The sequence below is a fragment of the Aphelocoma coerulescens genome, chromosome 24, assembly GCF_041296385.1.
Source record: "Aphelocoma coerulescens isolate FSJ_1873_10779 chromosome 24, UR_Acoe_1.0, whole genome shotgun sequence".
NCBI classification, from domain to species: domain Eukaryota; kingdom Metazoa; phylum Chordata; class Aves; order Passeriformes; family Corvidae; genus Aphelocoma; species Aphelocoma coerulescens.
In genome coordinates this window covers 1,087,062-1,108,312 of record NC_091037.1, presented here as the reverse complement: position 1 = coordinate 1,108,312, position 21,251 = coordinate 1,087,062, and the positions used below count along the sequence as shown (strand labels likewise).

The 21,251-nt window shown below is 63.0% G+C and overlaps 4 protein-coding genes across 13 annotated transcripts in view; 1 reads left to right on the top strand and 3 right to left on the bottom strand.

Annotated features, from left to right (window-relative positions):
- Positions 1-312: 312 nt before the first annotated feature.
- On the bottom strand, positions 313-3,299 carry TAGLN (transgelin). The gene is made up of 5 exons (XM_068994773.1): positions 3,229-3,299; positions 1,578-1,776; positions 1,299-1,476; positions 1,109-1,211; positions 313-882 (listed from the first exon to the last, which is right to left on the bottom strand). Exons 2-5 carry the CDS (start codon positions 1,755-1,757, stop codon positions 741-743), a joined length of 603 nt encoding a protein of 200 aa, XP_068850874.1. The 5' UTR covers positions 1,758-1,776; positions 3,229-3,299; the 3' UTR covers positions 313-740.
- A 773-nt stretch (positions 3,300-4,072) lies between these two features.
- SIDT2 (SID1 transmembrane family member 2) lies at positions 4,073-11,075 on the bottom strand. 5 transcript variants are annotated; one of them, XM_068994727.1, is made up of 28 exons: positions 10,612-11,075; positions 10,305-10,426; positions 9,999-10,160; positions 9,845-9,890; positions 9,649-9,750; positions 9,488-9,571; positions 9,230-9,341; positions 9,076-9,141; positions 8,882-8,975; positions 8,697-8,752; positions 8,422-8,433; positions 8,212-8,283; positions 8,056-8,130; positions 7,802-7,864; positions 7,293-7,414; positions 7,141-7,214; positions 6,983-7,049; positions 6,776-6,849; positions 6,532-6,655; positions 6,317-6,434; positions 6,104-6,240; positions 5,919-6,027; positions 5,765-5,841; positions 5,616-5,662; positions 5,232-5,337; positions 5,015-5,125; positions 4,819-4,932; positions 4,073-4,728 (listed from the first exon to the last, which is right to left on the bottom strand). In XM_068994727.1, exons 1-28 carry the CDS (start codon positions 10,822-10,824, stop codon positions 4,666-4,668), a joined length of 2,622 nt encoding a protein of 873 aa, XP_068850828.1. In that variant the 5' UTR covers positions 10,825-11,075; the 3' UTR covers positions 4,073-4,665. The 5 variants fall into 5 exon arrangements, with proteins under 5 accessions (XP_068850828.1, XP_068850830.1, XP_068850829.1 ...); XM_068994729.1 differs by lacking the exon at positions 7,802-7,864; XM_068994728.1 differs by lacking the exon at positions 8,422-8,433.
- A 1,711-nt stretch (positions 11,076-12,786) lies between these two features.
- PAFAH1B2 (platelet activating factor acetylhydrolase 1b catalytic subunit 2) lies at positions 12,787-20,813 on the bottom strand. Of its 3 annotated transcripts, none has more exons than XM_068994826.1 (6): positions 20,795-20,813; positions 18,285-18,372; positions 17,663-17,752; positions 16,724-16,840; positions 16,359-16,481; positions 12,787-15,801 (listed from the first exon to the last, which is right to left on the bottom strand). In XM_068994826.1, the coding sequence occupies exons 2-6, from the start codon at positions 18,363-18,365 to the stop codon at positions 15,523-15,525; spliced, it is 690 nt and encodes a 229-aa protein (XP_068850927.1). In that variant the 5' UTR covers positions 18,366-18,372; positions 20,795-20,813; the 3' UTR covers positions 12,787-15,522. The 3 variants fall into 3 exon arrangements, with proteins under 3 accessions (XP_068850927.1, XP_068850926.1, XP_068850924.1); XM_068994825.1 differs by lacking the exon at positions 20,795-20,813 and adding an exon at positions 19,438-19,516; XM_068994823.1 differs by lacking the exon at positions 20,795-20,813 and adding an exon at positions 18,467-19,267.
- Positions 20,427-21,251, top strand: part of SIK3 (SIK family kinase 3) — a 70,936-nt gene continuing 70,111 nt past the window's right edge. For 2 of the 4 annotated variants that reach the window (XM_068994822.1, XM_068994821.1), the window contains exon 1: positions 20,430-20,534. The gene's annotated coding sequence lies outside the window, so the exon portion shown is untranslated. Of the gene's footprint in view, positions 20,535-21,251 lie in introns of all 4 variants that reach the window. The other 2 variants (XM_068994820.1, XM_068994819.1) reach the window with 2 other exon arrangements.

Genomic DNA, 21,251 nt, shown 5'->3' with positions numbered 1-21,251 from the left:
ACCCGGTGTTGGGGTGCTGCATCTGTGTGCCCTCCGTGCCCTGGCATAAAAGGGGCTGCTCCAGGCAGGGGAGGCAAGGGCTGGGCCAGAGCACTGGAAGGTGCAAGGATAGAGGTGGGTGTCATGGTTTGCGGGGAGAGGACAGAGTTTTCCAAGCCAGGCAGGGAAAATCCAAACTCCAGCTTTGGTTTTCCCAGGTTTGGAGGTGGCAGGAGGAGCAGCTGTAGCCTTCTAGGGAGAATGACTTTGGCTTTCCGGGTGCCATCAGTTAGCCGCAGCAGGGCAGGCAGGAGGAAACCTCGTCAGGCCACGCTAGATGAATATAACCTTTTAATTTTGACAAAAACGAAGTACAAAACCGAGGCCAATTCTCTCTTCTCCCCGTTCGCAGGGATCTCTGCGGCAGTGGCGCGGGGCTCGTGCGGGCGGCGGGCAGGGCGGTGGCCCCGGGGGCCGGGACGCGGGCCCGTCCCACCCGAGGGTGCCGGCGAGGGCAGGGCCGGCTGGCAGGGGGTGCGAGGCCGGGGGCAGAGGCTGCCCGGGGGCAGAGGCTGCCCGGGCACGGCGCTGGGGGGCTGCGGCCCCGGGCTGGGGGCTGCGGCGGGGAGCGTGCGGCCGCTGGCGGGGCGATGGGGCTGGCGGGCGATGCTCCTCAATAAATACCAATGGACTGGCGGCGGCCAGGGGGGAGCGGAGACGGAGGTCCCGGCGGGGGAGGGCTGGGGGCGGCGCGGGGGTGCCTAGCTGATGATCTGCCGGGGCCGGCCGTAGCTCATCCCCGCCTGTGACGCTCCCTTGTTGGTGCCCATCTGTAGCCCGATGATGTTCTTGCCCTCCTTCAGCTGGCTCTCGGTGAACTCCCGCTTGTGCTCCTGCGCTTTCCTGCGGGGCACAGGGAGAGGCCGTGGGGCACCCGCACCCCCGGCTGCCCAGGAGCCCCACCCCGGTCCCCAGGAATGCCCCAGCCACCCTCCCTCTCCAGCTGAAGGTTTGGCATCCCGCTTCCATGTGCTCCGGGGTGCTTCCAGGCAGTGGAAAGAGCCAGCCAGCTCCGAGCAGCCGCAGGACAAGGGGGTCCCCATGCCAAACTCTGCACTGCCCCACTTACTTCATGAACCAGTTGGGGTCCCCGTGGTAGTTCCCATCGTTCTTGGTGACTGCCAGGCTCCCCAGGGCCATCAGCGTCCTCTGCACCGCTGCCATGTCCTTGGCTGCCCAGAAAGAGAGGGACGTGAGGATGGGCACAGCGCAGCACGGCAGCCCCGGAACCCCCAACCCCGACTGCCCCCCTCCCGCACCTTCAAACAGGTCCACGGTCTGGAACATGTCTGTCTTGACCACGCCGTAGTCCTCGGCCGCCTTCAGGAACTGGGCAATCTGTTCCATCTGCTTGAAGACCATGGTGGGCGGCGCGTCAGGGATCTTGACGGGCTTGGAGCCATCGGGGTAGAGGCTGTTCACCAGCCTGCTGAGCACCTGCCGCAGAGGGGAGCCTGGGTTTGCTGCGCTGCCTCTGGAGCTCCCTGTGCTGCCCCCGGAGCTCCCCACCGGCCGCCCGCCCCCAGGACCCCACTTACGATGCCGTTCTTCAGCCAGACCTGGAAGCCCAGGCGGCCCCGCTCCGGGCGTCCCACAGCAGCCCCGCACTGCGCCACGATCCACTCCACCAGCCGGTCCTCCAGCTCATCATCGTACTTCTTCTCGATCTTGGACTGCACATCCCTGCTCATGCCATAGGCTGGGCCTTTGTTTGCCATGGCTGTGGTGGTGGGAGACCTGGCAGCACAACAGGGACAGTCAGGCTGTGGAGATGCTGTCCCCTATCCAGGGACCCCATGGACACCATTGTTCATTTGCCTGTCACTCTGCTGCAGTGGGGACAAGCCCTTCTGACTTTTCTCTTGCCAGGTGACAGCCCTTCAGCTCCATCCAGATGTTTGGTGGAGAATTCACCACCATGACCTCCAAAATCTGCCCAGACAGATGGTTCCTGTCCTGGCAGAGATGCCTCATCCCCAGCTCAGACTGTGCACAGGAGCAGCCTCATCCCTGTCCCTTGCCAGCTCTTGGTTGGCATGGATGTCCCTGGTGTGACCACGCCAAGATCCAGGTGGCAGGGTGATCACATCAAGGCTGGCTGGCTGTGGCATGGTATGGTGGCCATGGCACAGCAGGTGGACGTGGCATGCAGGGCAGGGTGGCTGCAGGGTGGCCTTGGCACGGCAGGTCCGGGAGCCAGGGAGGACCGCAGGCGAGGCGGGAGCAGCGGGAGCCGTGCCCATGCCCTTGTAAGGACATGCTGTGGGCAGTGGTGGCAGGTAGCCGGCTGCGGGCAGCGCCCGAGGGTGCCAGGGAGGATGCCAGGGAAGATGCCAGGACGGAGAGGCTCTGGGAGTGGCAGCCAAGCCTTTGGTGGCACTGGCATCGCTCCTCCCTGCCCAGCTCCTCGCTTGGCATGACACCTCCGAGTGCCTCCAGGAGCCGTGCGGATGTCCCACATCCACACCCGGCCTCCAGCGGGTTCATCCTGACCGCTGGGCACCGCGGCTCTGGTGGGATGGGCTGAGACACTGACCCTGCTTGCTGCCAGCAATGCAGGGGTGCCCCACGAGCCCTACGGGCAGCCTGTGCCCAGACCCCGAGCACTGCTGGGCACATCCAGGGATGCTACAGGTGCCACAGCCATTCCCGCTCCATGCCCTGGCCCGATCTGGCACAGAGGGGTCACACACGGCTCCCTCGGCCATATGGCATTGCCCGTCAGCTGCTCCCGGGCCCTCCAGCCCCGTGCCCATCTCCCGTCCCCACCGAGCACGGGGCAGAAACGGGCACTGGGTGCTGGAGTTGTCCCTCCAACGCTGCCCTGAGCCCCGCACGGCCCCTCCGGCTACCTCGGGGACCCGCAGCTGCGCAACCCCGCCGGGAACGCGCTCCTGAGGGGCAGGAGCACGACAGAACCCCGGCAGTGACCCCAGCCCGAGCAGGGGAGCCTGACCCTCCTCCGGGGAGCAGCGGCGCAGTCCGAGGAGCAGCATCCCCATCCCGGGGAGCCGCATCGCACCCGGAGGAGTAGAACCCGCGTCACCCAGGGAGCAGATCGCAGTCCCGGGAGCGGCTTCGCTATCCCGGGTGCAGCGTCCCCATCCCGGGGAGCAGCATCCCCGTGCCGGGGGCTGGCGTTCCCACCCGGGGACCCTCCCCGCCGCCCCCCCCCGCGGCAGGACTCACAAGCGGCTGCGGACGGAGCGAGGGCGATGCTCGGAGAGGGACCAGCGCACTGCCCCGCGGGGACCCCGACCTTGCGCTAAAAGGCGGGCGGCGGGACGGTGATGTCAGTGGGGCGCGGAGCCCGGCCCCCCCCCAAACCCTCCCTCCCGGGGCGCCCGGCCCCGCAGCGCTCCGTGACTCCATCCCAGGCACCATATTTGGGGAAAGACTCCGAAAACCAGCGACGAAAGCCCGTGCTCGAGCATTCCCCGCGTGCCTCCGCCCCAGCGGGGCCGGGGCCAGGGCGGAACCGGGCCGGGGACTGATGGAGTAAATCCTTTTATAGCCAGGCGGCAGCGCCGAGGGCTCCCGCCCTGACTTCATGGCTGGTTTTCCCGTGCGCTCACCGCGGGGATGCTGCGGGGGCACGGGGGACACCCACGGTGCCCGGCCGGGGCTGCCGGGGCCGGCAGCGAGGCTGCGGCATCCCGCGGGCACCGCGCATGGGCATCCCGCAAATCCCGGGATTCCCTCAGCCTCGCGGGCACCAGCTGGAGCGGGCCAGGGCACAGCGGGGCACGCAGCAGCCCTGGCACCGCGCTGCGTTGATGCCACAGGGGGCCCCAGCCCCCAGGGAACTTCACTGCCCGTGAAGTGGGACCCCCCTGGGCACCTCCGGGGCTGCCAGTCCCCCCGTGCCTCACAGGACACCCCTAGCCTCTCCACACCTGCTCTCCAGGGCAGCATCTTCCAGCCCCTCTCCCAAAATCCCGTGGGGAGAAGGAACCAGAGCCAGGGCAGGGCCTAGCTGACAGCCGGTGGCAGCTGCCCCACGGGACCCCTGGCAGGCGGCAGCAGGCACAGGCAAAGTGCAGACACTTTAATGAGAGTCCCTTCCCAGCAGATCCACGCGCGGGGAACGCGGCACCTTGGTGGGGAGCGGCGACAGGGGCCCACTGCGGCCACCCCCCCCAGACGCTGGAGGAGACACGAGTGGGGCCTCTCCGGCCACTGCCACCACCGTGCTGGCCCCACGCACCCCCACCTCCCACCCACTCGACTCAGGCACTGAAGAGAGACCCACACCCACGTGCTCGGGGGGCCACCGGGCTGCTGGCACAGCGCTCGCCCCAATCCCCCCCTGTGCCCATGGGCACACGGACACGGACCAGCAGCAGCAGCCCCTTTTCCAGTGTCACTTGTCACTGAGGACGGATGCTCTGGTGGCCCCCCAGCCCTGTTTTTGGCTATGACGGGCCCAGGGATGGGCACAAAGCGCCTGGAGGGACCCGGCTGACGGGGAGGAGGCAAACCAGGACCCCCGGGCTGTGTGGGGAGGGGGACGGAGTGGCTGGCAAGACCTGCAGCACAGACATCCCTCCCCAGGGGTGGTCCCCCCTCCCCAGGCTGCAGCCGGGCATTTGGCACAGTCCCAGGGCAGCGGGTGGCTGCAGGCTCCTAGAAGACGTAGATCTTGTCCCGCTGGACACAGTCCAGGTCATCGTCCAGCGTCAGCAGCACCTGTGGAGCGAGGGGAGTGAGGGGAGCAGGGCCCTGGTGAGCTGGGGAACTGGGGACAGTGGCTGCTGCGCTGGTGGGACCAGCACCTACCAGGAAGGAGCCGAACATGGCAATGGAGGAGAGGAAATGCCAGATGTCGTGGTCGTCAAAGAAGTCGAGCAGGATGCAGTCACGGTTGTGCTCCCGGGATTCGGCTGGCGTTTTCTGCCGGGCACAAGGCCAACGTCACTGTGCTTGTCCATGGCCACCCTGCCCACCCCTCTGCCCGTGCCACCCTCCTGCTCACCTGCCAGGTGCTGAGCCCCTGGAAGAAGAAGAAGAGGGCAAAGCCCCAGACCACGGAGGTGCTGATGATGCAGAGCAGGGGGATGAGCTTGATGCGCTCGCCGCTGCGGAGCTGCGGGAGAGGCCGGGGTCAATGTGTGGGCAGGAGCTGGCAGCAGAGCCCATCCCTGCCCTGCCCTCCCTGCTGGGCCTGCGGGGGCCGGGGGTTCGACTCCCACCTTCATGATAATGTAGAAGGCGAAGTAGAGGAGGAGGTTGCAGATGCCGATGGCCAGCAGGTAGGAAGCGAAGTCATTGGGGCGGACAATGAGGCCGTAGGCAGCTCTGGGGAGGCAGTGGGGTCAGCCTGGGGGTCCCCCTGCCATGCCCGCTGTCCCCCAAGCGTGTGTCTGCAGCCCCCGGGAGATCAGGCGGAGTGTGGGGACTCCAGGGTGCCACAGCTGCAGGGGGACCTGTCATGCTGGGCTCACAGCTGCCACGAGCTGCCTGTCCTCAGCCCAGCCCCGCGGAGGGACAGCAGTGCCGCAGGAGCGGGGTGGGGGCGGCAGCAGGGATGGGGAGCAGCGGGGTGGGATCTGGCACGTGCGCAGCTCTGCACTCACAGCGACCAGTTGATGATGTTTCCCATGACCAGGAGCACCATTCGGTCCTGCAAAGGGCGAGGGGGCTGTGAGGGGTGGCGGGCAGCTGCTCTGGGGGGGGCTGCCAGGGAGGGTCTCCACAGAGCCGGGGCCCTGGTGCCAGCACTCACCACGTACATGGGCCCGCTGCACTGCCGGACGCAGTCCGTGTACAGCACGTGCAGGATCCTGCGCAGGATGCCCGAGTCTGCAGGGACAGGGGACGTGACACCGGAGGGCCACCACACTGCCCCCACCCCCCCTCGCTCACAGTGCCCCCCTCACCCAGCTTCCAGCGCCCCATGTAGTACAGCTGGGTGCTCAGCAGCAGCGTGGCCACGATGTGGATAACGGAGAAGACGATCCAGAAGGCCGTGTTCCCCTTCCCAAAGACCTGCGGGGCGAGCGGGGGGCGGGCAGTGAACTGTGGGGGCCACCAGTCCCCCTCCCTCAGTGCCCACCGTACTCACCACGCCCACCACGGAGAAGAAGATGACGAGGGCCAGGCAGGCGTAGGCGCTGTAGGCGCTGGCATTGATGTCCGGGTGGCGCTTCTGGTAGAGCTTCAGCATGCAGAGCCCCGCGATCATGTACATGAAGGACGTGTCTGGCGGGGGGGCACAGTGGTGAGAGGGGCATGGGTGGCCCCGGTGTGGGCGGTGGGGAGCCGGGGGGGCACTCACCGAACTGGAAGTTGGTGTAGTTGGGGCAGACGTGGTAGCAGGCGCTGAGCAGCCCCTCCATCATGAGGGCGGTGCCCATGGCGTAGAAGAGCCCGAAGTGCTTGGGGATGCCGCACTCCTGCAGGGCGGAGGGGGGGAAGGAGGGGCAGTGGGGGGTCCCGGGAGGCTGAGCCCCGCCAGGCAGCCCGAGCTCCCCAGGCAGCCGTGTCCCTTACCAGGGCGTGGGCGTCGTTGCGCAGGAGCGCGCGGTTGTAGTTGATCTCGCGCTGCAGGATGATCAGCAGGAAGAGCAAACCCAGCAGGACGTAGCCCAGGTTGCTGAGGATGTTGTTGAAAGCGCTGCGAGGGGCAAGTCCCGGTGTGGGTGCTGCGGACCCGCCTCCCTCCCCGGGGTCCCGCTGCAGCCCAGCCCTGGGCACAGGGGACCCCCAGCCACCCTCCACTGTCCCCCCAACACACCTGAGGTTCCCCAGCGGGTGGGCACACAAGAAGTTGTAGTAGCAGATGTCCTGGTTGCCGGTGACATTCACCACCTGTGGGCACGAGCAGGGTGAGGGACACAGGGAACTCCCAGGGTTGTCCCCATCATGTTGGGGAGTGGGGTTTCGGACTGCAGTCCCCCAAGCTCCCAGGAGCCCCCCTCACTGCCGCCCTGGCCCCACTCACTGTCTGGTAGGTGATGACGAGCTGGACGACAGGGAGGGCGTAGAAGACAGCGATGGTGGCGATGTTCCTGGGAGACAGCAGGGATGTCAGGGGGTCCCTGCTGTGCGCCCCGGGCTGGGACACTGCTTGGTTCCCCCTCCCCATTGCCTCCCACTCACCAGAAGTAGATCTGGTACTTCTTGCGCAGCACTCGCTTGTCCTTGCGCGCCAGGTCAGCCACGCACAGGTATTGCTGGAAGGAGAGGGGGTCAGGGGCTCGCCGGGCCAGCGGGGAGCAGCTGGCAGGGCTGGGGGCCGGGCAGGGACACACCTTGGTGCGGATGACATTCTTGTCATAGTCAATGTCGGCCAGCGTGTCGTAGTCATCCTCCTCGATGGAGCTGAGCGAGTCCATGCGCGGCCGGCCAGCCACGTTCTCCAGTGACCGCTCCCCTGCGGCCGAGCCGGGGCTGTCAGCAGAGCCCCTGGGCCAGCCCGCCTCAATGCCCACCCCGCAGGACCCCAATCATCCCCAATTAACCACTGGGCTGCCTCCCTGCCAGCTCACACCGGGGACAAGCCTCAGCTCCCTACGGCCCTGCCCCGGGGACAGGTGGTGGCTGTGCCCATGCAGGCAAGCGTTGCCCCGTGCCTGTGCCCCGGGGCTCAGCCACGCCGGGGACCACCAAGGGCCGGGTGGAAAATGTCCTGCTCTGCAGCCCCTCAGGTGCTGCCCTTGCTCTGAGGGAGGGGAGAGGGGTGCTCTGTGCCCTGGGCACAAGCCTGGGCTGGGCAGATTTCACCCCAATTGGCCCGACCCTGCCCGGTACCAGCATCTACCCATGGCAATGCTCAGCGGCCTCATCGGGGTGGAGGGCGTGCGCCGCTTGAACTGCTCCTGCCCTTCAAAGGAAAGCCAGAGTTACTGGAGCAGAGCTCCCTGAGCTGTGTCACCGATGGAGACCCCGCTGGGGGCTGCACGGAGGGGCCGGCAGCCCCAGGACCCTTCCCGGAGATGGAGGGGGCAGAGCCAGGATGCCACCGGGCACGAGGCTCCGCAGGGCTGCGGCCACACCAGTGGCCCCACAACTCACCCACGTAACTGTAGGAGACTTCTGCTGAGCCCAGGCTGTCCGTGATGCCCTCGGTGCTGCTGGAGGAGCCATTCCCTGCGAGGACAAGGACAGGCAGAGGGTGGGCACAGCCCGTGGGCAGGGGGTGAGGGACGGGGGACAGCGCACGGCACTCACCAAAGGAGCCGTAGCCGTAGCTGTCGTAGGGGCCGTGGTTCAGGAAGGAGTCAGGGATGCTGCGTGAGTGACCTGTGGGACAGGAGGGTTCCTGTCACCCTTGGTGGCACCCCTGTCCCCGGGCTGCACAGCCCTTGGACACAAAGCAGCTCTCAGCACCCTGCCCTGGCATGGGGCAAGTTCAGAGCCAAGGACAGAGCTGGCACCTACCCAGGAGTGATGCTGGGAGTCCCCGGAAAGTCACGGGAAGAAAGAGACAGACCTAGTGAGATGCAAAGCCCGAGCACAGCCCTGCCAGCCCCACAGCAGAGAAGTCTGGGACTTCCCTGTCCCCCTGACACTGGGATTTGTCCCCAGGGATTCAGGGGGACAGTGGGGAACTCCTGCAGAGTCAGAGGCTTTGGCACAGGCTCAAGAGGGCAGAATAACCAGGAATTCCCCAGGCAGGCCCCTCCGTGCTGCTGGCTGCTGCCTCCAGCCCTCACCTGTGTCCAGGTTGGGCGAATCCATGGCTGCCAGGAGCCCCTTCCTCTTGTGCTGCCTGCAGAGGGAAACAGCTGTCAGCCTGTTTGTGCCACTGCTGGGGTGAGGGGACACAGCCCGAGGGCCCCCACCAGGGTTGTGCCCATGGGCTCAGCACCCAGAGGGGCAGCGACACCCGGGCACTCACCGGCAGCTCTCCCAGCAGGCGATGAGCAGCGTGAGGACGTAGAAGGAGAGGAAGATGCCGAGACAGAAGAGCACACTGCGCACGTAGGCCTCGGCTGTGCAGAGCCAGGACAGGCTCTCAGCAGGGGTGGCACCTCGGGGGACCTGCCACGGGTCCCTGCAGAGCCCAGCACCCCCAGCCCCTCCCGAACTCACAGGTTATGGCAGGTGACACCATCACCTCCAGTGTCTTCTGCCGGTTGTGCTGATCCACAGGTTCATCTGAAGAAGGCAGGGACAGGGCTCAGCTCTTTGTCCTGTCCCCAGCTTGTCCCCACACACAGCCCATGGTGGCAGCCCCGCTGCAAACCTGGAGAGGCACCCTTGGAGAGGGGGTAGTAGGGCAGAGGCCCCCCGCACGCCTCGTCCTCCGTCTTCACCACCACCACCACATAGAAGCTATGGCTGGGGAAATCCTTCTTCTGCAGCAAGAGATGGGGGTCAGCAGAGCCCAGCAGGGGATCTCCCATGCCAGAGGTTATCCCAGGGATATCCTTGTGGGCTCTGGCAGCCAGTGGTACCTGCCAGCACCAGGCAGGGACCGGGAGCGGCTCAGCCCTGTGCCCACCTGCACCGTGATGGCCGCTTTCTTCGTCATGGTCTGGTACATCCCGATGAAGGCCACGTTGTTGTCCAGGTCGTAGACGGGGCACTGTGGGGGCAGAGGGGCCATCAGTCCCACCGGGCACCACGGGTCACCCAGAGAGGAGACCCACTGCCCAGACCTACCAGGATGTCCTGGATGGAGATGACGGAGCAGGGGAAGGCCATGGCCGAGGTCACTTTCACAATCACTGAGTCCACTTCCTCAGGGAACTCATACTTGAAGTACTGTAGGGAGAAAGGGCCTGTTGGTGCCACGGTGGCCACACTCCCCTCCTGGGTGCATTCCCCTCCCGTGCCACGCCATGCCAGCTGCCCTCACCTGCGGCTGGGCGGCCGTGGCGTTGAAGCTGAACCTTTCCTTGGTCCTGCAGAGAGCATGGGAAAGGTGATGGGTGGCGAGGGGAGCCCACAGACCCCGCAGCCCCCACAGGCAGCAGGCAGGGAGCGGGAGCGGGGCGCGGGGCTCCCCTCACCGCAGCACAAAGTTCTCCACGCGGGTGACCCGCAGCTGGTAGGAAGTGTTGAGGGAGAGCGTGGAGACATCCACGTAGAAGTGCTGGGTCTCCACCTCGGCCTTGGTCTGCGGCTGGCAGAGCGTGCGGCTCACCTCCTGGTACGCGTATTTCCGCTGGTACCTGGGCAGGGAGAGCCGTGTGCGCCCACCGACCCTGCTGGGGACCCCTGCATGGGGCATCCCAGCCTGGGGAATCCCTGCGGGGGACATCCCTACATGGGACATCCTTGCACGGGGAATCCCTGCCCGCCCTGCTGGTACTCACAGGCCCCGGAGGATGAGCGGCACCTGGAAGGAGACCACCGCCTCCTTCTGCCTCACCACGAAGAGGACGGGCCGGTCCTTGTGGTCCGAGAGGACGTTGACCGACACCCGCACGCCCTCGGTCTGCGGGAACAGGAGCAGGTGAGGCGTTGGCCGGGCAGGTCGGGCCACGGCAGCTCGAACCGAAGGCTGGACTTTGCTCGGCCGCCGTGGCAGAGGCTGCCGTGCCCCGTGCACCCCACAGCCCCGGCAGCCCTGCGGAAGGTCAGCCCGCGGGGGACGTGGCGGTGGTGACCACCCCGGCTCACCCTGTTCCTCCGGACGCTGTGGTTGAAGGCGTAGATGTTGAGCAGGTTGGCGTCCACCCAGTCGATGTAGGTGGTGTTGAACTGCGCTTCCTTTTCCTGCACGTCGCGGTCCCTGCGCGGCTGGGGCTGGAGCTGGGGCCGGACGGGCGGCGGGGGCAGCAGTGCCCCGGCCAGCAGCGCCCAGGCCAGCGCGGCCGCCCCGGCGCCCGACATCCCGCCAGCATCCCCGGCCAAGGTCCGCGGGGCGGGACGGCACGGACGGGACGGGTCGGCACGGACGGGACGGGTCGGCACGGGGCGGGACGGCACGGACGGGGCGCTCAGCCGGGGCGCTCAGCCGGGGCGCGCTGCCCCATGGCCGGGCCGTGCGGGCGCTGCTGGGGGCGCGGAGCCGCTGCCCGCCGCCGATCCCGGTCCCGGCGCGCTCCCTCTCCGCTTCCCGTTCCGCACCGCGGTAAACACGGACCGGCGGTGACGTCAGGCCCGTCGCACGCCGAGGGCCCGGCCGGGGAAGTGACGCGGCGGGCGGGGCGGGGGGACCGGCCCGAGCCCGGGGGAGCGGCGCGACCGGGACCCCCCGCCCCGGGGCACCGAGCCCCGTGCGCGACCCCACATTGACATTTATATCTCCACAGGGGACCGCACAGGGGAAGCCCTGCTCTATAGGGGAGCCCCCGTCCCGTATAAGGCCCCATAAGGGAGCTCTGCTCTATATGGGACCCCACAGGGGAAGCCCTGCTCTATAGGGGAGCCCCCGTCCCATATAAGGCCCCATAAGGGAGCTCTGCTCTATATGGGACCCCACAGGGGAAGCCCTGCTCTATAGAGGAGCCCCAATCCCATATAGGACCCCGGCTCCGAAGGAGAGCCCCTGCTCCTTATGGGATCCTGTACAGGAAGCCCAGTTCCCTACGGAACCGCGCAGGAAAAGCTCTGGTCTATAGGGCAGCTTCCACCCTATAGAACCCTATAGGGGAGCCTTGTCCTGTGTAGTACCCCATAAGGGAGCCCCTACTCCATAGGAGACCCCATGTCGAGCCCCTGCCCCACAGGGAAGCCCCGGTGCCATGTAGCACTCTGGACACCCACCCAAACCCCTTGCCCAGCCTGCCTGCCCCCGAAAGTCCATGAGAACATGGAAGAATCCTGTCAGGCAAGGGATGGCTCTGCCCCATCCCTTTCTCCTGCTGCTCTCTGGATTGCCACCGGGGTTCCTGCAGCCTCTCCTGTTTGTAGCACCCATCACCACCAGAGATGGAATAATTCAGAGTAACTTGGGAGTTTTCCCGTGCTTGGGGGAAGCCGGAGTGGTGCCACACTGCATTTATGGTGTGTCTCCCAAATCACCCCCCATCCCAGCTGTTGCCAAGCCTCTGGCTTCCAGGCCTCTCTCCAACAGCTCTGTGGCTTTCATATTGCATTTTATTTGTCTGCAGTTGCGGGTTTTGATTCTAAATCCCCCTCTGAGGGGCTCAGCCCCGTGTCACCTCACTCAGAGCCACTTCCTGGGCTGGCTGTGACATCCAGGACCGCTGCCGCTGGTGTCCTGCTCTGCTCCACGGGACAAATGCCACGAGACAAGGCACTGCTGCTATTGTGCACTTTATTTCTCCGGGCCCTCCTGTCCCTGAGGATCCCACAGTTTGGACAGTCTGCCCGTTGTTTCCAGGTGCAGGTGGTGACACTGGCGTCAGATGGGACAACCTCAGGGACAGACATGCGGGAAGAGAAGCAGAATTCCGACCGACTCCTCAGCTCTGATGGAACTCGAGTCGCGGCTGTGAGCGGGATTGTGTGGGGATGTGCATTCCCTGTTTGTTCCAGGGCCATTAGAGATAAATCACTCGGGAATCGAATACAAGCCAATGTCCTGTCGAGGGCCAAAACAAACCAGTTCCCTTCACCTGCAGCACCGCGCTCACAGGTTTGGGTGCAGCACCCAGATCTGCACGGGGAAAGGAGGAAAAACAGACAAAACCAGCCCCAAACGGCGTGGGGAAAGCAGGAATTAAACGAGGAGCAAAGGATCTGGGTGAGCACAACTCCCAGGAGGGGAGGACCCGCACTGGGAGGTTTGGCAGCACCTGCCCGGCCCCGTGGAGACCTCCAGGAGTGACCGAGACAGGGCAGGAGACGGCTGGGCACACACACACACACACACAGGCTGCGACACGGTGGGTGAAACATTGACATTTATATCGAAATATGCACTAACAGTGACTTCTACCAGCCGATGCATTTTTGCCAAAGCAGAATCACAATGGTTGTGTCCCGGGGAAGGCTTGGGGCAGCAGGTGGGCAGTGAGGGGAGGTACGGGGGCCTCCCCGCTCCTGCCTCACCCTCTCCCGGCACCTCACAAGACTCTGTCATTTCACATCTTTTGTTTGTTTTCCTCTCTGCTGCATAAACACGAAACTGGACACGCTCACTCAGAGGAGGCCACAGCTCCAGCCCAGCCCCGTCCCGAGGGACATCCAGAGCTGGAATTGAAGTTTTCCCACAGGAGGCACTCGGATTTCAGCACTAGGTGAGCAGGAGGCAGAACCCCTCTTGCCCACGACACCTCTCAGGTGAGCAGGGCAGTTTCCTGCCAGGCAGAGACAAGCAGAGCCAAGAGCACTGAACCAGCACAGAGCGTGGCACCTCAGCAAGCCAAGCCTAAGCAGAGCCAGCAGAGCCTCTCCAGAGCCTCCAGAGCCTGCCAAATTCCCCGGTCCACTCGGCACCCTGCCAACGGGGCTGGCTCACAGCGAGAACAGGGTGCCGAGCGAAGTGGGAGCTTTACTGGAGAGGACATTCCTGGTTAGCATCTCTTCAGCCAAATGCAGCAGCAGCAGCAGGGAGGGAGGGAAGCAGGGGTGCAGAGATTAAACTAGCACACAGCCTTCTCTCACAAGCCTGGCGATGGAAAGCCCTCAGGGGGCAAGAATGGGGTTTATCCCGGCTCCCTGGGAGGGCGTGGGATGGGATAAGCCCTTCCCCAGGAATTCTCCACTGCGGTGTACTTTTAACATCTGATTTTCCACTTGCCCTTCCCCAATTTTTCCAGTCAGAATCTTATGGGAAGCGTGAGCAGTGTTCCCTCAAAGCCTGCCCTGCAAGGCCGTGGAGCTCCAGGGAGCAGCATCCCTGGTCTGGATCATGGGGGTAGGACGGGATCCCTCCTCTCCCATGGCACTCTGCAACTCCCTGCTTCTGATCCTGGCCAGGGGAATGCTTCACCTTTCCTTCATCTGTGTGTAGATCACATATACTGGAAACAAAACACACACTATGCATGCAATCCAGGCAGGAATCCTGCTATGATCAAATCTACAGGAGGAGGGGGATGAGGTGGGACGTTAGGGGATTCCTCAACGCTAGGTCAGAGTTACACACCAGCCCCTTGGCTGCAGCAAAGGGCAGACAGACTATGTACAGTACCTATAGGCTCCAGCAAAGCCACCTGACACCTGAACACCCCTCCCTTGGAGCACGGAGCGGAGCTCTCCGTTCCTCCCAGGTTTACCTGCCTGGAATCCCGCGGGAAGCACAAACCCAGCGTGGCACCACCGAGCTCCAGCTCCAGCAGGTAAGGCAGGGAGGAACAGACTTGGTTTAAAATAGGTTATCTGCAAGTTATCGATTCATCTAGGGCTCTGCCTCTCAGGTCCAAGCCATTTCTTTCTGGAAGAGAAGCTATCAGTTTTAAATGAAAAGTTGTTTCACTACAACCAGCCGTCTGACCTACAAACCAAACCAAAACCCACTGAGCCACAGCCCTTTAGGAGGGCACCTGCCCCTCTGGCTGCCTTGCTAGAGGTGAGGAGCAGCGTCCAGGGCAGGAGAAGCTACACCTTAACTTCACTTCTTACTCTAAGAGGCTGTAGTTGCTCAAATGTTTATACAAGTAAACCAGTAGTGATAAGGAAATATACACCTTGGGATCTGTAAAGCTTCAGAGTGATTTAGGCCTTGCAGCCAGGGGCTCTTCATGTGGGTTTGCTTTAGAAAAAAATGATGTAACAGTCATACTTAATAAAAAAATAGAAAAAAAACTGCCAAGGGCCTGGGCACCTCAGAGGGATGTCTGTCAGTTCCAGAGGAGCGAGGAAGTGACTGCCAATTACTGGATCATTAAAATCCTACACTGAGCAACTGCTAAAAGCCAGCAACATCACGGGCAGCAGGAGCAGGGGCCAGCAGCAGCACCCAAATGGGAGCCTTCCCAGGAGAGCTGTGTGGGAGGGAAGGTGCCCCCGCTAGCAGGACTGGGGAAACGAGCACGAGACAAGCACTGGGGAGTGTTACACGAGTTCAGGTAACTGTTTGCTTCTTTAAATTTCTGAATTCCAGTTTCAAGCTGCTTCAGGAAAGGAGTGAGAAAGCAACACGTGTCATTTAACCCCCCCCCAGTAAAAAAACAAACAACAAACAAACAACCAAAAAAAACCCCAAACAAAAAAAAAACCAAAACCGCCTAAAAGGTGGAACCGAGTTTGGAAAAATGCATCTGTTCTGGCTTTTGCAAGTGGAATGTGATTCTTGTTCCCAGGCAAATACACAGAGCACGATGGCTGCAGCCAGGAACGGTGAGCCAGGAGCGGGCTGTCGGACAGGCTACAAGGGGTCTAGGACAACCACAGAGCAACAAGACATGAGAGGGGCACAGAGTGACAGTCCTGTTCTCGTTTTAAATGAGGAATGGTTTAAAACTCTTCAGCTAATTTCCTCCTGCAATAAAACCAACCCAGCCGGCCCTCGTATGTACAAGACCAGTTAAACATGAGCCTTCCCCCTCAAAACACTAGGTACGGACATCCGGTAACATTCTACAATGGAAAGTGCTTTAAGAAAGAAGGATTCTGTAGTGCCAGTGACAGAACTGATCTGATGGGCTGGATGATGCTCTCCACGCTGACAGCAGCGACTCAGGCCAGGGCAGCTCGTTTCTCCTCGGGGGTCTCCTCCAGCAGCTGCATGATCAGTTCGTGGAGGGGCTTGCAGACCTTGGCATAGCCCCCGCCCGTCAGGTGCAGGAAGTCGAACATGTCGTGGTAGGAGATGGTGCCATCCGAGTGCACGAAGCCCACGTCCACGTCCAGCAGCTGCACGTTGGGCAGTTTGGGGAGCGAGGCTTTGAGCAGATGGTTCACCATGGCGTTCTTCTGCCGCAGCGGGTTTGGCTTCTCTCCACGAGGTAGCAGGCCCTGACAAGAGAGGAGACAGAAAAGAGCTTTGTGTGACTCTGATGGCACAGGAGCCCTCCCTTCCCTTCCAGTTTGGGCTGCCTGTCAAGATTTAGGATGTCTGTGACAAGAGGAACTCATTCTTTGAATCAGAGTTTGTCCGTTCAGGCCTAATGTGAAATGCAAGTGAAGGAGCCAGATGAGCTACGAGCATTGACTGGCAGGGAAACTGCTTTGTTTTTTAAATGTATCAGCTTGAGCTCTTTCCATACACTTTCAGCTCCTCAGCTAGACAGGCAGCAGCTTCCTTAGGACAAGGAAGCCAACTAGGATTCCCAATGCCAGCTGGGATTTGGGCACCTATTTTCCCCTCAGAGGACTTCCTCAGCAACATTAATAAGTGAGATAGTTACTGGGAATGAGTCCACCCAGCTCTGGAGGGGCCAAAAGAGGGCTCTTGCAAAGCCAAGCCAGTGAGGGGAGGCACAAAGCAGAGGACAGATCAAGGGATTGCCCTCCCAGCACCGACCAGTGACTCCCAGTAAGGCAGAGGCACAGCCCAGGGAGCAGGGACGTACCAGCACGATCACTTTGGCCTGTGGCTGCTGGGTGTTTATCAGGCGCACGATGGCCTCGATTCCCCCTGCGACTTCTTCTGCTGTGTTTTCATGGTTATTTGTTCCAACCCAAACAACAATGACCTGCAAGGAGAAAAAAATGTTTGCAGCTTTTCCAGAACAAGTGGTAACAGGGCTGATGACCCTGAAATCCCTGCATAAACATCATCTATGGCTGGAGAGCTGCAGGGAGAGATGGGCTGAAGAGTTCAGCCCTGGGGCTGGCAGTGCTCACTGCTCTCAGGGAAGGCACTTGTGCCAGGCCTGCAGCTGCAGGTGTCCTTCACCGTGCACCTGGATATCCTCACTAACTCTGCAGCTCGTACCTTGGGCTTAATGTTCTCCAGTTCACCGTTCTTCAGTCTCCATAGAACATGTCCCGTGGTGTCTCCACCAATCCCAAAATTCAGTGCATGGAGCGGTGAGAAGAGCTCTCGCCATATCTGCAAGCAGAAATCAAGGTGCTGTTTCAGAGCAGCATCCTGGCTGTGAGGCAAAGACACCACACGGTGTCCTCAAGGTCACTGAGAGAGCCACGAGCCCTGCTCTGAAAACTCACTCCACAAAGGGAATTTAGACAAGGGATGAGGTTTTATTTGGAGTCAGAAGAGATGGAGCTGCTGATGTTCAAGCTCTCAGACCTGGCACAAAGGAAGGAAAGATCTCCGGAGCAGTGATTTGCTGAACTCATCAGAGCCCCAGAGTGCTGATCTATTGCAGATCACGGTGTCCCTAAGGCACTGCGCCTTTGAAGAAGGAATCTATGACCTAATTAAATCCGTCTCATCCCCAGGTAACAAAACTAGAACAAAGGGAAGCAGCTCTTGCAGAACAAAACAAGTCAGCTGCCACCACGGCAGAACAGAACTCTTCTTTCCCTCAAGAGTTTTAGGGAAGAACCAGTGGATCAATGCCTCTGGCACCCTGAATTCTACAGGGCTAAGTGTGTTCTGGCCACGCCAGTACAACCACAGGGAATTCGACGGCCCTCAGGAGGCTGGAATCTGAGAGTCGAGGGGCTGTGCACGTCTGCCAAAATGGAGGCAGTTGGTGGCCTCAGAGCCTCAGAGAGGGAGGCAAGAGCAGCAAGGTAAAGCAGTGTCCAGGCACCGGGGAGTTCAGGAAGCAGGGCAGGAATGCCTCAGGAGACAGCAGCGAAAACGGGAACAGTGGAAATCATCAGTGCTACACGTGATCAGCAGCTACTGGGTTAGAGAGAGATGCTCCAATTGCTCTAATCCACCCCTCCCCTCCTCTATCCCTACCTCGTACTGCTGTAGCAACTGCACCATGGAGTCCCCCACGAAGAGCACGTCGGGCTCCTTGTCTTTGCAGTCCAGGACAAACCGATTGTGCTGTTAAAGAGAGCAGCAAGGTGAGCTCCAGGTGACAATTCCTCCTGGGCATCCATCCCTGCTGCAGGACAGGGACAGCTGCCCAACCAGTTTCCCCTGCTGCCATGCCCTCCAGCACCCTTGCCTGCATTAACCCCTGAGCTGCTGGACACTGCTCCCAGCTCCAAAACCCCCATGAGGATCCCGGGTTGGATGAAACTTGGCGTGGTTTAGTTTATGGCCATTGCTCCTCATCCTGTTACTGAGCATCACTGAACAGAGTCTGGCCCATCCTCTGACACCCCTTGGAGACATTTGTATGGATTCATGGGATCCCCTTTCAGTCCTGTCTGGACTAACCCGGCCCAGGTCCTGCAGCCACTCCTCATTAGAGAGAGGCTCCAGACCCCTCTTCCTTTGCTCCATCACGGCAGGACACGCAGGTGTGACAGCCACTAGCTCCAGGCTGTTGTGACCTTGGGGTCCCAAGTGTGGCCTGGGCAGCACTGGCCCAACATCCCCCCAGTACCGAGGATCCACCTGCCAGCCTTACCTGTGACATCCACCTGTCATCGCCCTGAATGTCCTCAGCAGCGTGTGGGACTGCTGCCGGGTTGGAGTCCCCCATGCCCATTCTGTTCCTGTGGAAAGAACAGTTCACACCCTCTGCTTCCAGCAGCTCCCGCAGTGCCAGGGCTGGGAAAAGGCTGCTGGAATCCACTGCACAATTCCTGCCTTATTCCTGTGGGTGCTGACAGCTGGATGACAACAACAACAACACGGATGTTGCTCCACGCCAGAGTGACTCTGCAGCAGACATTCCCCTGGAGCCAGGCGCTGACGGACATCCCGGCACGGAGAACAAAGCACAGCTCCGAGGATGCTCTGCAGACCCACACCTGAGCCACGCAGGGCTTTATGAACTCAGCAACAAACGCTGAGACTCCGAGGATAAGTCCCTATTAGTGCCCAGAGATCCAGCTCACAGCTGCTGAGCTCCACGGCCCAGGTGGATAATCTGGCTCCGGGAGCAGCGCATCGTGGTGGGGCTGATCCCAGAATCCCAGAACCGCTACGAGTTGGGAGGGATCTCTGAAGATCATCCAGTCCAACCCCGCTGCCAAGGCAGGGTCACCTGGAGCAGGGGACACAGAAATGCATCCAGGGGGGTTTGGAATGGGTCCAGAGAGGGAGAATCCAGGCCCTCCCTGGGAAACCCTTCCAGTGCTCTGCCACCCTCCGTGGAAAGAAGTTCTTCCCCATGTTGAGGCGGAATTCGCATTTTAGTTTATGGCCACTGCTCCTTGTCCTGTTGCTGGGCATCACACAGCAGAGTCTGGCACCATCCTCTGACACCCCTCGGAGATATTTGTACGGATTGATGGGATCCCCTCCCAGTATTCCTTTCTCCAGACCGAGCAGGCCCAGCTCCCGGCTCTCCCCATCACAGAGATGCTCCAGCCCTTCACCATCTTTGCAGATCCCGAAGGATCTACAGCGGGACGAGCAGCGGGATGATGCTTCCCGCGGCCGCCGCCTGCAGCCCGGTGGGCGCACACCGCGCCCCGTGCCCATCGCGGCGGGCTGGGCTGAGCAGGGCGGGTTCCCACCGCGTCCCCCTCCCCTTCCCCCTCCCGCTGCCGCCCGCCCCCCGCGCCGGTGTCCCGGGCCGGCCCCGCCGCGCCCCGCGGTCCCCCCGCACTCACGGCGGCTGCGGCTCCTTCCCCCGCGACTCCATGGCGGGCGCGTCCCCTCCGCTCGGCCCCGCGCCTGCGCCGCTTCCGCTTCCGCTTCCCCCGCGCGCGCCCCGGCCGCCGCTTCCGCCCCGCGCCCGCGGAAGTCCCGCCCCACGCCGTGACGTCACTGCACAGCTCCCGTGACGTCATGCTGCCCCGAGGCGAAGCTGGACCCAGGCGGCGAGTGATGGAGTCACTCCCTGATGGAGTGACGTCACAAGGAACCCTTTTCCTATCTGCCGCGGGTTTCACCCTAAAGCCGCAGCGCCTCCTGCTCCTCGCCATGACGTCGTCCTCCCACCCCTGACGTCATTCTCCCACCACGATGAGGCGTGAGCTGCACGTGGGCGGTCCCTGATGTCCCCGCAAGGAGTGATGTCACAAGAACAAGTTTCCAATTATCTGTGGGTTTTCCCCCAAAACTGAAGCCGCTCCCTGGCCCCAGGGGGGCGCCAGATGGGGCAGCCTCGCCATGACGTCATTCAGCTATCCCCACTGGGGAGTGACGTCAGACTCACCTCCCATATCTCACTGGTTTCGCCCCAAATCTGCAGCACCCGCCGCCCACCGCGGCCCCTCTCTGTGACGTCATGCTACAGCCCCGCAACGTCATTCTCCTCCCGAGGTGAGGCGTGACGTCACGAGCAGCAAGTTTCCCATTTCCCGCGGGTTTCTCCCCAAACCCGCAGCGCGCCTCGCTCCCCCGGTCCGCCGCCAGGGGGCGCCCGGCCCGGCCCGCGCTCCGTGACGCGCGCGGTGACGTCAGGGCCCCGCCCCCGTCGCCATGGCAGCCGCCCGCCCCCCGGCGCCCCCCCGCGGATGAGCTCACGCGGTGCCGCAGCCCCGCGGGGGGGTTCGCTCCGCGCGACAAGATGGCGGCGGCGGCTGCGGCGGGAGGAGGCGGCGGAGCGGGGGCTCCCCCCGCGGCCCCCCGGCTCTCCCCGGCCCCGCCGCCCCCGCGGCCCCCCGGGCCCGCCCGCATCGGCTACTACGAGATCGAGCGCACCATCGGCAAGGGCAACTTCGCCGTGGTGAAGCTCGCCACGCACCTGGTGACCCGCGCCAAGGTGAGTCCCCCGCGGGGGTCGCGGCGCTGCCCCGGTGAGCGGGGAGGGAGCGGGGAGCGGCCCCCAGCCTCGCCACCCCCGAGCGGGCGCTGCCGGGGAGCGGGGCCGCTGTCACGGGTGACACGGGTGTCCCCGCGGGTCCCGTGGCACCGAGATAACGTGGAGGTGGAGCGGGGGGGGATGCTCCCGTGGTACCCGGGCATGCTCCCGGTGTACCGGGGGGGACGCGGAGGGCAAGCGGGGAACAGGTCGTTTCTTACCGAAACGGTGAGAATCGATCGTGGCCGAGTCTTCAGGGCCGTGAGGAACCGCAGGGAATAGCGCGAGGAAGGGCCTCCCGAGGGAGCGGCGAATCCAGGTGGATCCAGGTACGGGCGCGCTCCCAGGTGAGCCCCGGAAGATGGCAGGAGATCCGGGTGGATCCAGGCACGGGCGAGCCCTGGAGCACGGCAGGAGATCCGTGAGGAACGGCAGTACCGCTGCTGTACTCCTGATCGTGCCCGTGACACCGAGCTCCCGGAGAGGGCTTGTCCTGCTGCATGCACCAGTGCTGCTACACCGGGATCTTCCCGGGAGCTGCGGCAGGAGGGGAGCTGCTGGAAGCAGGGCTGGCATGGGAAGACAGCAGGCAGGCCTTAACCAAACCCCTGCGCTTGCCCTGCTCTTGGCTCTGTGCTGGCTCCTTGGAAGCGCTGCAGAGGGAGGACTGTGTTGGCT